The 13696-nt window shown below is 37.3% G+C and overlaps 2 protein-coding genes across 2 annotated transcripts in view; one reads left to right on the forward strand and one right to left on the reverse strand.

Moving 5' to 3' along the window:
• Positions 1-4462, forward strand: part of LOC124167374 (regulator of nonsense transcripts 1) — a 42120-nt gene extending 37658 nt beyond the window's left edge. The window contains exons 17-18 of the mRNA XM_046545392.1: positions 284-493; positions 2366-4462. Of these exons, the coding sequence (XP_046401348.1) occupies positions 284-493; positions 2366-2374 (219 nt within the window). The 3' untranslated portion in view covers positions 2375-4462. The remainder of the gene's footprint in view (positions 1-283; positions 494-2365) is intronic.
• A 5904-nt stretch (positions 4463-10366) lies between these two features.
• LOC124167257 (E3 SUMO-protein ligase ZBED1-like) lies at positions 10367-12119 on the reverse strand. Its single transcript, XM_046545142.1, has 2 exons — positions 11677-12119; positions 10367-10909 (listed from the first exon to the last, which is right to left on the reverse strand). The coding sequence occupies exons 1-2, from the start codon at positions 12059-12061 to the stop codon at positions 10641-10643; spliced, it is 654 nt and encodes a 217-aa protein (XP_046401098.1). The 5' UTR covers positions 12062-12119; the 3' UTR covers positions 10367-10640.
• Positions 12120-13696: the final 1577 nt, after the last annotated feature.

Here is a 13696-nt window from a genome sequence, read left to right on the forward strand (position 1 = left end):
GGGTTAATACCGAGAGAGAATTTTATTGACCTTGTGCCGCAGAGTATATTGTGGATGGTATAAGATGTTTTTTTTGGTGAAATCTTCTAGAAAATATATTTTTTCTCTCTCATGTCAATCTTTGGTTTCGGTGTTCGTCCATAACTGGCATTTAGTGGCTGGCCAATTTCAGATTTTTAAATGTTTGTTCATATATCTGTGAGAATTTAAGGTGACAGTTGGCGATTATTGCAATAGAAATAAGTTTATTTGATTATTCCTTTTTTTTTGTTGTTTTGTGTAGGGCATGTCACAGCCTGTTGGCGGGGCGACGGCCGCCTTCAGCTTGTCGCAGCCTGGCCTGTCGCAGGCTGAGCTCTCGCAGGACAGCTACATGGTGGGTGAGTTCCAGTCGCAAATGGACGGCCTCCTGTCGCAGGACTCCACCTACCAAGGGGACCGCTCCAACACTGCCTTCTACCCGACCACATCGCAGGGTGGGCAGTTCTCCCAGGTGAGAGACCACTGGATGTGGCACTGCTTGGTTCCCGCCCCTCTGCTGAATGCTTTTGCCAGGGTGTCCACCAATAAGGGAAACGTGGAATATGCAGGGAATATTAGCATTGTGGAAAAACATAGGGATTTTGACGAGTACCCCAGAAAAATCTGTTTATAACATTCTGGGGCAAGTGAAAACAAGTGGATAAGTATAACTAATAACCTCAGGCTTTATTTTGTGAATCCTCTCCATATTGGAAGTAAGGAAATAAAACTTTGTAAGGTTCACTGTTATTTAATTATCAACATCAACCAAGTTACGAAACCCGGGTCGTGCCCATAATTAAATAACAGTGAACCTTACAAAGTTTTATTTCCTTACTTCCAAGTGGATGAGGTTTAATGGTGGCTGCGCACCAAAAGCAATGCTAAAAATAAAATAATTTTTATTTGACTTTTGTTGTATTTTTCCCATAAGTAAGAAAAAGTTTTGTGAAAAAACTTCTAATAATTTTCTGTTAAAATAATCTGGTACATTTTAGAGTATAGAAGTATATCTTGCATAATATACTTCACTTGAACTTATGCTTACAACTTTATTTTGGAAACGGTAGTTAGCAGAATGGTTTGATTGCCCTCGGCTCTAGGGCACTGCAGTTTCTATCAGGTTCATTTCCTGCTGTTCAATTTCCTGTAATGTTGATAAAACTTGAGGTGGACATCTTTTAGAGGAGGTAGTTAAGTGTGCACATCGTGGTCAAAACTGTAAAACCTCTATTTACACTTTTGAGGGGGATAAGGAAACATGTAAATCACGGGAAAGTGTAAATTCAGGGTATTCACAATTGAATGAAAGTAACCCCTTAAAGTATGGCTAAATGTTTTAATTTCTAGTGAATCGTGTCTTAAACAAATAGTAAGTATAAAGCGTATAATCATGACAACAACAAAATTTTGCCTAATTTTTCCTTGGTTGGCCTTAACTTTTCACTACATTTACCATTAGCACCTAACAATAATGTCATGTGAGCTTTACTACGATTTCCCCGTTGGAATAATTCACCTTTTAAGTCTTATGGGGAAGCATATTGAAAAAAAGCCTGTCTCATCTAAATAGTAAGTCGTTTGGTGCATACCATACATTATGTTTCTGGTATGGTTGTGATACGTTATTTGCCATGTTCCTTTTGGCATCGTAGCATAAATGGTGGACTTTTTAAAATTCCATGAGCATGAATATGGGGAAGACATAACACTATGGAGAGATGCAAATCATCAGAACCTCACGAAATTGTGAGGAAACACAAATTTCAGGGGCGTAAAAGTGAGGTTTTACTGCATTTGGAAAGATCAGTATAGTATGTATAATGATTCAGTGCTATTTTTTCCTCATGTGTTCATATATAAACTAGTCATTTATTTCTACGCAATAGTGTTGTTGAGACGATGATGCACGCTTATGTTTAGGAGTAGATACGACCCAGCATACAAATTGACTCCAGAAAATTATAGAAATCAATAGGAATTTTCAATTACTGCACTGTGGAACCGATTCAAATAAGGCCATAAAAATGGCGGTTAATTATCTATCCAGTTAGGTGTCCAACTCTGGGCCTCTTAGCCTTAAACTCTCCAGGACTCTCTATTCACTCTGTGGGTGGCATCGCCTACTTTCCTTTAAGTAGTAACTTAAGTGATACCTTGTATGTATAAATTTTTTGGAAATGGAAGAATCCACTTTTATTTTTTCGTTTAGAAACCTATTTCCCCTCCCTTCTCTCGTGTTAATAACTTGAACTGCTCCATTGCATTTGGGTCTCACTATTGTGCAGCAGTCTTGATGTTTGTTTGAGTGTTTTTTTGAGGAAGACGTGTGTTCTCTTTGCAGCCATACTGAGCCTGGGGATGGTAGAATTAAGCTGAGACTCGCCAGCCCAGCGAGTAGTTGCCAAGGTACAAGGACAGCAGCATGAGATGCGACAACCAGAGCAAGCCGAGACGAATCGAGAGGAGGGGACCGCACGACGAGGAGGCGCGCGCAATTGGTGGTTTACACGTGTGTGTGCGTGTGTCTGGCACACTCCCTGAGGCGCAGCAGCGGCTGCTGTCAGCTGCGACACTTCACTGTTGCCAACCCGAACAGCAAACAGCACACACTCGCAAATTCACGCACCCAGGTCTTGAAGTGATGCCTTACGAACGGAGCATGCAGGATGGGAAACACACGTAACGTTTGAGAAATGGAGGGGCGGTGGTGAGGCTGGGAATTCGTTGCTGGGGAGAAGGGCGTGCTCTCGTATTCAACGGCACCTTATATGGGGATGCACGTATAGGGGCACGTCTGTTTTACATTGATCTGTCCTCGGGAGGTGAGGTCACATTTTTTGGAGGGAGAACAGATGGAGGGTGATGCCGGAGACGTGGGCAATGAGGTTGGGAATGTTGACATCATGTCGGTGGGGTTCTCCATTTGGGAGCGTGCGATAGGAGTACAGCTCTTGCATTGACAAATGCCTAAGGTCACTATGTCCTGTGGAAGGGGTTCAGTTTGGGGTTAGCAGTAAGCGCGAGAGGTAATTTGGAAGGGAAGACGTGGGAAAAGTGGTCTCGGATCGTTAATTGGATGTGGTCGCATGGTCTGTGTCTAATTGATCAATCAGGCTTGACTACCAATAATTAAACGGTGTTCAAAGTAACATCTACTTGTTTGGCCTCTTGAATATAAAGCATGGTAATGCCAAGTCATGAGCTAAGAACATTGGTAATAATTGTATTTAGGCTTCCATCGGTGAGGTACATTTCTAATTTTTGGTTACTGAAAGCAAAGAGCATTAGTTAATCTTTCTGTTGTCTATTTTGTTGAGTATATTTCTGTGGTGAACACAAAAGTTTGACTGACAAGGTACTTCCATTAAATTTATTTCTGATTCCGATGAAATGTGGAAGTCTTAATTTCAGTTTTATAGGTGCGTTATCTGTTCACCATATCAAGGGGCATATTATACCATATATCTAAGCATAATCGAAAGGAATATATGCTTTTGCTTTCATTTTAATGTATATCTTTCATCTTGATGTCAATTCTTCATAAAAATGGGTGATTTTGTTAATATTTTAATAATTGACTCAATAACAGTGAATTGTAAATTGAATTCTAATGAATAGCATTGCTGCTATGGTTTTAAGATTACTGGAAGTTGAGAGGTAATCAAAATTCATCATCTGATTGAATACCAATGATCTTTCCTTTCAAAGCTTTGCCAAGCAAATCTATTAATGACGTTTCACTGAGGTCAATGGCTCCAAAGAGAGGATAATAATTAGTTAATTGCGTGAGCCTATTCATGTTGTTAGATAATTTTTAAGGGTGTTGTCACAACCGTTGTTTGTGGTATCAGTTTGTTGGCCACTAGGGCTTATTTAATCCGTATTATAGTGAAGAGATTTACACTCTGGACTGGGATATCTTGATTAAATTTATTTTAAGCAAGTCTGTGGCTTGTAATTTCATTAAAACTCGACTTGAGAAGAGCTGGTTTGGGAAACACTTATGAGAAAGCTCACTGTATTCTTCTGCTTAACAGAGCTGGTATGCCTGAATATTGGGGTTACATCTTTTTGAAGCATTGTTATAAATGAAGATGGTGAGATACTGCGAAAAATGAGTGATGAAATGATGATTGATGAAATCTATTTGTCAAAATTATGATGACTTGAAATTGAGTGAATGTATACTTATTTATTTTTCAAAATAGCGAAAGCCTTTGAACATTTTGATATGTAGTTCCACCACTATGACAATGTTAATTTGGACTGCACTAATAAAAATGCCTAAGCTCTGGGCTTCTCCAAATCTTCAATTTCAATTAGTGAACTTTCAAGTATTGTTATGTTTGGAATTGTAATCCTTCGTTTGATGTTTCTTCCTCATTTTCCAGCCCACTTTTATTGTATGGTAAAGCAAATAAATGTAAAGCACCCAAAATGAATTGCCTTTCATTTATTGTGTCGATATGTATTATTATTATTCTGGTGGTTCATGTGGTTCTCTCACTTTGTATGCAACTTAAAAGATATGATAATGTAAGATGATTCGCAAATTTCCACAAAAATAAATTTAATCCAACCCGAGTTTCGATGTTACTACATCGTTTTCAAGGTCGTGACACCGAAACTCTGGTCGGATTAAATTTATTTTTGTGGGAAATTGCAAATCATCTTTCATTATGAACCAGTTCCACTCCATCTCGCTTGATTCCTCGAGTTTTAAAAGATATGTTTTTGCTTTTCTTAGGTGGCTGGACATGATGGTTCTAACTTGTTCCCACACAGTTTGCCCTAACGTGAAGGAATGACATGCATCATAGGCAGTGACGTCAGTGTATGAAATTCTTATGCTAGATTGACCTGTTGATTTCAAAGTGTACCTTCTCTCGAAGAAAATGCTTGCTTACATGCAGTGCATTAGATGTAGCCAAACCGTATTTATTGCTTCCTTAGAATACATATGTCCTCCTCTTCTCACTGTAATTTCATTTCCAGAGTTTCATTAATTTTTTTGCCTCTTTCCATCTCCTTGGACTTCTTCTCTGTGCATCTCAAACACCCATTGAAAACCCTTTTCAATTTCTCTCTTCGGCATACAAAACTTGGGAGTCTGTTTACTGATAATGGCAATTTTTGCCACTGTATGGTGCATTCTTTCGTCTTTCCTGTCAGTGTGTTAATCCCATAGCATTTAGCACTTCTTCAGTTATGGCCTTTCATAAATCTGCAATTGATTCATTTCATAAATGTGCAATTGATTCATTTCATAAATGTGCGATTTTAATCAGTTCCATGTCTTTCAAATACAACTGCTTGATACTTCTTTACTTACGTCATTTGCATTTATACAGGTTTGGTTGTTCATCTATGCCTAACAGTTTTCTACGTTACTGCAGGACCTTAAATGTATTTCTTAACAACTTAAGTCTCTGTGTAAAAGAATTTGGAGGTTCATGAAGAATCGTGTGTTATTGCCCTGTGGGAAGGGGGCGTTGTGTGATAGAATACCCCCACAGTATCCCTGCTTGTCGTAAAAGGCGACTAAAAGGGTCGTGCCTCAGAGGAAATACTTGACGGGAATAATTTTGAATTAATTTCATGCAGAAGATGTGTAATCACGTACTTCGGAGTGTCATAAAATGAAGTGAAATGTTCAGTTAACCCATAACGTACAACAATCAGTTTCTCTTTTCATGTCAGCCTGTTGGAATTTATTAAATTGAAAACTTCTATGTATGGTTCTTAATGAATACCACTTCTTCTTGCTCTCATCTGAAGTTGTTCTAGGTCTGGAAGTAATGTAAAATACAGAATGTATCATACTGTCAATATTCATTGCCTGTGAAACCGGATTACAATTAATTGACAATGGAAGATCTGTGGTATATTTTCAATGGTTCATCAAATTTATATGTTTCATCATGAGTTACGGTACAAAAGTAGACCTGGCTTTTGATATTCATCTCGCCGGAACCATCCCCTCTGCAATCTCTTTGAACCCGATAAGTCACTTACCCTGACTCTAGTAGAGAGTTCTTGTGGTCGAAGAGGTATGGCCTCCCGCTGACCAAATTTAAAGGCCTCTCTGTATACTTGTGCATGCGCAGCATTCTCCCCTCTCCATGGGGATGTCAGAGCAAAGCTATATCCGGCGTGTAGTGCGTGCGCAGCAGAGCTCCGTGCTACAAAGATAGCTGTCGAAGCCCTAAGCGACAACGGTGGCTCTTTCGTCATGTGCGCTGTCAGGGTTCCCAGTCAACCGTGAAAACCATAAAACCGTGAATAAGCTGTGAATTACGCCATGAAACCTTAAAAATATCTCAATCTTGATAATAATACAATGATTGACTGATCAAATTTGATATGTTAATCATGTTTCATGGTGAGGCACACGCAGTGCAATAGTCGACACATTTATCTGCACACGAATATTCGAAGTAATTGGTCCGTACTATATGACGGCACATTGACTGATATTTTCCATTTTAATAATAATAATAATAATAATATTTTTATTGGTTCCTAGAGACGTGTCTAAGCCACGTATGGAACAAGTCACAAGAATAGTACATACATGAGGTATTAAAAAATAATATTTAAGGCGAGAAGGATAGGTACAGACATAAACATAAAAGTAACATTTTCAAAAGACAGGTTATAAAGACATAAATTCATCCACTGAATAACAGGGATTGTCACATAAATACTGATAAAGTTGACCTTTGAATTTGGAGAATGAATCTAGCTGTTTAATCTTTAGAGGTAAACATTTGAAATATTTTGACCCAGCATATATGGGGTTTTTGCTGAACATGGTTGATTTATGTACAGTAACTCTTAAATCACTACAACCCCTTGTGTTATAGTTGTGGATATCAGCATTGGTTTTGAGACTGTAAAACTGCTTATTTTGTCGAACAAAGGTAATTGCAGAAAAAATGTATAGGCAAGGTAGCGTAAGAATCCTTAAGGATTTGAAATAGGGCTTGCAGCTGCTTCGCCTAGGAATGTTTTTTATTATTCTAATGGCCCATTTCTGGAGCCTAAAAAAACGAGTAGAATGGTGGGAATGGCCCCATACTGCAATCCCATACATCAATCGACTATGGATATATGCATAATAGACTGAGAGTGCAGTAGCAGTATCAACCAGAGGGACAATTCTTCTAAGTAGGTAACAGCCACTGGACACCTTTGTAGACAGTTTATCAACATGAAATTCCCAAGATAGTGACTCATGAATATATAAACCTAAAAATTTAGTCACAGAAGAGGAAATAAGGGAGGATCCATTTAACCTTAGGAGAGGAGAAGAAGTGATCTTTCTTTGATAGGTATGAAATTGAATGAAAGTTGATTTATCATTATTTATAAATACCCTATTATCATTGCACCAGTCACTCATAGAATTTGTTTCTTTGGACTACCGTAGAGTCTAAGTGCTTATTAGAGGTAAGGGGGGTTGTGTCATCAGCATACATGTACACTGAACCACAGTCGAAGTACTTTGGAAGGTCATTTATGTAGATGAGAAAAAGGAGGGGGCCCAAAATAGATCCTTGGGGAACACCTCTGAAAATTGCTAAGGGAGTAGAAGTTATATTAGTATATGACTCAGCAGAGTAAATCTGTACCACTTGTGATCTTTCACTTAAAAAGGATTGTAACCACTGATTGGCAATTCCAGAGACTCCATACATCTCAAGTTTCCTCAGCAGTATTTCATGATCAACAGAATCAAATGCTTTCCTTAAGTCAAAGAACACCCCTGTTATATGATTCTGCTTATCAAGTTCTAAGATGATATCATACAGGAGTTTATATATTGCTGTTTCAGTAGATCTATTTTTTATAAAACCTAACTGGGAATCCGTTAGAATCTTAAATTTATTAAAGAAAGAGAGTAATCTATTGTACATCACTTGTTCAAATATTTTAGAAAACAGGGAGGGAACAGATATAGGTCTATAATTGTTCATGTTGTGTGGGTCACCACCCTTCAATACTGGGATGACTTTAGCAACTTTCAATCTATTGGGAAATATTCCAAGTGACAGAGATTCATTAATTAGATGCACAAGTGGATGGATCACAGACAATTTGGCATTGCCTTTTAATAAGGAGCATGGAATATCATCATAACCTGCGGAGTGTTTTTTATTTATCTTTTCTATTATGGTATCAATTTCTTTTACATCAGTGGGCTGAAGAAAAATTGTATGGTCATAATGTGACCGATGCAATGATGAAGACTTGTTGGTCTGTTGTTGGCTAACATTCTTAAAAAGTTCACAGATGGAAGTCAGGAAGTTATGATTAAATAGATTTGCAATATCATTATAATCAGAGACCATGGCGTCGTCATGATGAATGGCCTTGATTTTAGACCTATCACTGTCTGTGCAAGAGGTGGCATTCTTAATTAGTGCCCAAGCAGATCTACTTTTCTGATTAGACGAATTGATAATGGATATATTGTACTTTCTTTTGGTCTCACTAATTAGGTCAATATGCATCTTCTTAATGGATTTATAGTATTTCCTTTGGGACTCCGAGTTGTTTGCTTTTAGCTCATGGAATACTCGTTTCAATTTTTCAGATGAAGTCCTGATTTCATGAGTAACCCACTTGCACTTTGTTTTTTGAGGCCCAGGGGATTTCATAGCTTTCTTAGGGAAGCAGACATTAAAACAGTACAAAAATGTGTCAAGAAAATTACTAAATTTTACATCAAAAGCGACATCAGTAAAAACACAGTCCCAGGATTGCTCCTTGAGTAAATTTTGAAATTCAATTTGAGCTTGATGTGAATAGCACCTTTTATATTGAATCACATTGTGATTACAATTGGGGTCGCCACGGACATGGTACATGGAAAACTGAGCTCTGTGATCTGAGAAGTCTACGTCCACATTAGAACATGAATTTAATGGTGAAAGTGTGTTATTTTGTTTGAGCGTTTCAATTTCAGTGATAGCTTGGGATGGATTTGTATTCGAAAAAGGGCAAATGAAAAAGCTTGCATTTCTAATAGACCCATAATGAACCATTTACGAAAATTATCTCATTTGTAACTCGTAGTTCAGTTCCCACACAAAATGAGGGCACATGCCATATGCTTCAAAATATGAGTTTGCCATTGGAATTTTACTTTAGGAAACATTTCTATGGCAAATAGGCTTTCAATTTATGGCAATAGCTCTCAATAGACTGCGCTCACCTCGTTTTAGTTTATGTGAATGATAAAGTGAAAGTGAAAATAACGTGTTTCAGCAGGTATTTATTTTGTCTTTATATATTTCGAACCAATTGCATTATAATTATATGAAATTGATTTATTACATTCTATAAACAATTTCAATAAATATTTTCCGCGATCTCAAAAAGATTGGGTAAGGGAAATTTGGTCACTGTGCGGGAATAACAATGTGCGCAAAAACAATTTCTCGGCGAGGAATTAAAACAGGACTTCCGGTGTCCAGACGGAAGAAGGTCCTAAGGGCATAAGCATATGGAATAAGGCCATTGTATTCGGCGTCCGGGCAAGAGCGCGGTTGGGTTGGGCCTTTGGTCGCACCTGAATTTTGTAAACGACAGGGGACGTCATTTCCGATATCACGTTTCATTGCTGCGTTGACATTCACGACGTCTGTCGCGTACGTAAATTTTTACTTGATATACGGCCGGTGATTGTCTTATTGTTGTTTTATTAACGGACCGTGAATTTGACGACATTGAGACCGTGAAAACCTGAAGAAACCGTGAAAACTTGAAAAAAACCGTGAAAACTTTATAAAAATCGTGAAAACCTGGAAAAAACTGTTAATTTCATTATTTAGGCAGAGTGGGAACTAGGGGTGGACGGGTCAAAATTTTAAGGTTCGGGTCGGGTCGTATCCAATAATTTGATCATAATTTTTTTCTTGAAGCAGAAATGTCAAAAAATATGTTTATGAAGGCCAATAAAAGGAAATAAAAATAAACAATCTATACCTAAATGGTAGATTAGTTTAAGTGTATTCACTCAAAACAGAAATGCAAATGCATATCTGAAACAGACTACTACAAAAATAACACAAATAAATACAATACTAAGTTGGATAATGAGGTCAAGGTAAAACAAACATCTTCCTGTATTTCCTGTAAATATATCCCAAAGTCAGTTCTTCCAGTGCACTCAATTTCAGATAGGCTATTATTAAACTCAATGGCCCATATTACAAATGTTTAAAATCAATGACAAATATACACAAGTCATATTTTGTTTCCATAAATGTGTTACTCTTTAATTACAAAAGTTAAAGAAACAAAAAACTCAGTCTTAAAAAAATAGTGTGATAACTGATGAAAGCTAATAACAATTATCACTATCCATTAATATTTGCCTTATAATAATGACTTATGTCTAGTTATTTACTATTAATTACACAATCTATAAATTATTAGTTTTTTGCCAGAAGTGAAAAATATTAAACCTATTTTTTTTACACTAATAATACAAAGGATGAAAGTAACATGAACAAATGAAGTAGTCCTTCGTGTAAATATAATCTGGAAATAAAAATTTGAGTTTTAACACTTCAAAAACAACAGCATTCCTGTCTTCTAAAAGTTTATTATACAGCCAAACTTTTTAAATTTTGGTGTAAGAACACTAATGTTTCTGCATTTTCTGGCAAAAGCCTGGTTCTTCTGCTGGTGATGACATTCCCTGCTGAAGAAAACACTCTTTCGGATGCAACTTCTGTGGCTGGGATGCCCAAGTATTTTTGAGCCAGTGGTGAAATAAGTTCATACTTGAACCTATTATCTTGCCACCACTGAAATGGGTCATCATTTATTGTTATTCGTGGCTCATTTGTGTAAGCCTCTAGCTGAAGTTTACCTGTAAAACACCATCCATGTATTAAGTCTATACATATTAATTTTTCTAGGGCAACTTTTAAGCTTTTGGAACATAAAATAGTGTCAAGTGAAGTCAAATTGAATCTTAAAAATTACAGGTTCCTAAAAAATATTTAAATTTAATGTAAGGAAGCATGTATGCATACTTAAGAAAGTGTATTTAATCAGCATAAACATTTTGCTGTATTAAGCTCTACCAAACACCCTGTAGGAGCCTTCTAAGGTTTTAAATGATGCTTTGGGTAGTATTTCACCATTTTATGCTTCAGTACTACTTACTTAGAACCTGATTACAATTTTTTTAGACAGTGAACAAAAAGGGGGGCATCCATAACTCATGTGAGGTGATGAAGAGGTTGGTGAAAAATCACAAAACCTTAATTTAACAAATACTGAATGACGGAAAAATATTTATGCTCCCACCATTCCTTTTTCGAAAGCACAAGTGTTTTACTACACCCTGCATAGTAATTAGTAACCTGAAAAAATTTACAAAAGAATCCAGCCTGGAGGGTTGGGGGGGGGGATGCTGGAAATTCAAGCATTAATCAATATCACAAGACTAGGGAGGGGTCACAAAGTGCATTAAAATGCATCACATGATTTTTGGATTCCCTCAAATAAATAAATGCGAAATTATTTCCATTTACAAAGTTAATTTTGCCATAGTAACATTATTTGACTTTAGTTCTTTTAATGAAGGGTTTGGTAGCTTACATTATATTATAAAAATATATTGGTACCTACCTTGGAGCTCAAGCGTTCTTTTATTTGTTTGGATTCTTTGACATGATGAATTCTCAAAAATAGAGAACAGTTGTGATGTTGCGCTTGTAGTGATGTTTTTGATTGCACTTACTTCCAACCTACCTACAGGCACTTCTTTTATGCTGGCAAATATTTCTGTTTCCAATTTTTGTAGAATGATTTTCTTCTGTGGCTCTTCTAAAATATGGAATTTAAATCGAGGATCTGAAAACATACAGATTAAATTTAGCTGGTCTTCCATGTACATCGGAAATCTACTCCTCAATGACTTCAACAAAGTCTTTGCCAATGTGGACCCCTGTTGCTTATTCTCGATGACTGTCTTGATCCTACTTTCTATGCCAAAAAGAATTGGAATGATCATGCTTCTTGTTGGCTTTTTGTCTGATGAAACCTGTAAAGTTGCCTCATATATTGGTTTTAAAACCTTGACGTAGGAGTCAACTAAACCCCATTCCATGGAAGTCAGGTTGTCTATACGGCAACCAGGCTGACTCAGTTCTATCACAAGCGCATCTTTCAATTCACAGAGTCTTTCCATCATGAGGTACTCAGAGTTCCAACGGGTTTCTACATTTTGTACCAATTCCAATTCTCTCATCCCAAGCTGCTTCAACCGCTTTTGCAAATTTGTTCTAGCAATTGCACTGTGGCGAAAATGCTCTACAATGCTCTTGCATTTGTGGCGCATTTTATCAAATCCGCTATACTCCTTCTTTGTATCCTTAATCATCAGATTAAGAGTGTGTGCAAAGCAAAAGAGCTGAGTGATATCTGGCATTAAAGTTACAGCTGAACGCATATTTGCAGCATTATCCGTAACACAGTAAAGTACTTTAGTGCCCAACAAACCCCATTCTGTCAATATATTCCGCAATTCCCGTCGGATTACTTCACCTGTATGGGACTCCATCACAGCTTTGCATCCCAAGCAATAACACGTGAGTGCGAAATCTTTCGTTACATAATGCACAGTAACTGCCAGGGAGGATGTAGTATTGACCGATGTCCACATGTCAGTAGTGATCGATAGTGCCTGTAGCGTAGGTTTTTCACTTTCTAGTATGCATTTCATTTTAGCCACTGTCTTTTCGAATAGTTCCGGAACTAGTGTTCTTGAGAAGGTTTTTGCGGAAGGCAGACTGATTCTACTGTCAGCAATTTCTAAGACCTTTAATAACCCTGGCTCTTATACCAAAGTAAATGGATGGAGACTCTCTATCATCCATTTAGTGACTGCATTTTTCATTGCCACTACTTTAGGGTGGTTTAAGAAATATTGTTACTTTTTTTATTGTATAGTCATTTTAAATGGTATCTTCTGCAACTCTTGAAATTCTTTTAGAAATCCACCGATTGTTTCTGGAGATATCCCATTGTGTATCTGTCACATTTGAAAAAAGTTTTTTTTTATGTCATTGCCATTTATTCCAAACGAAGATTTTCTTTCAATTTTTTCATTTGCCTTATATTTCTTTTGACGTCTATTATTATTATTATCATCCGAAAATATCTGGAAATATATTATAGTGGCAAATAATTTATGAAAACATAGTAAAATTTACCTTTACGCTGATTTCGTACGATAAAGTTTGAAGCAGTCTGGTAGGTGAAGGGCTACACGGCATTCTTCAAACTCCCACCTGGTTTACCTCTTTATTCCTTTGGATTTGCACCATTCACATTTACGTGATGGATTTTTCTTTAATGGATTTGGCGGGATATGAATCGGGAAATGACCCCAGTTTGCTGCTTGGAATCGCATGGGCCTGATGCTGGTCGCCCGCGTCTTTTATAGTCCGGCATATTCACCGTGTCGTATCCCGCTCGTCTTCGAACGAGATATTAGCGACAATACGAACGTCTCTCGAATGGAAGGATCTGGTGCCGGAAATAAAGGGCTTTTCTCATCCTGAACAGATAGGCCAAAAGTAAGTCAATACTTAGTCCATTTCCCCGAAAAAAAGATAGACTCGATCGGTCCATCTGAGATTGAAAG

Source organism: Ischnura elegans, chromosome 10 (genome assembly GCF_921293095.1).
Source record: "Ischnura elegans chromosome 10, ioIscEleg1.1, whole genome shotgun sequence".
Taxonomy (NCBI): domain Eukaryota; kingdom Metazoa; phylum Arthropoda; class Insecta; order Odonata; family Coenagrionidae; genus Ischnura; species Ischnura elegans.

Bases quoted from the DNA above. Each gene is read 5' to 3' on its own strand.
- LOC124167257 (XM_046545142.1), bottom strand. From the start codon at position 12,061: ATGATCATTCCAATTCTTTTTGGCATAGAAAGTAGGATCAAGACAGTC. The intron at 10,910-11,676 runs GTAGGTACCAAT...GGTGTTTTACAG, and splicing joins AAGAACGCTTGAGCTCCAAG to GTAAACTTCAGCTAGAGGCT.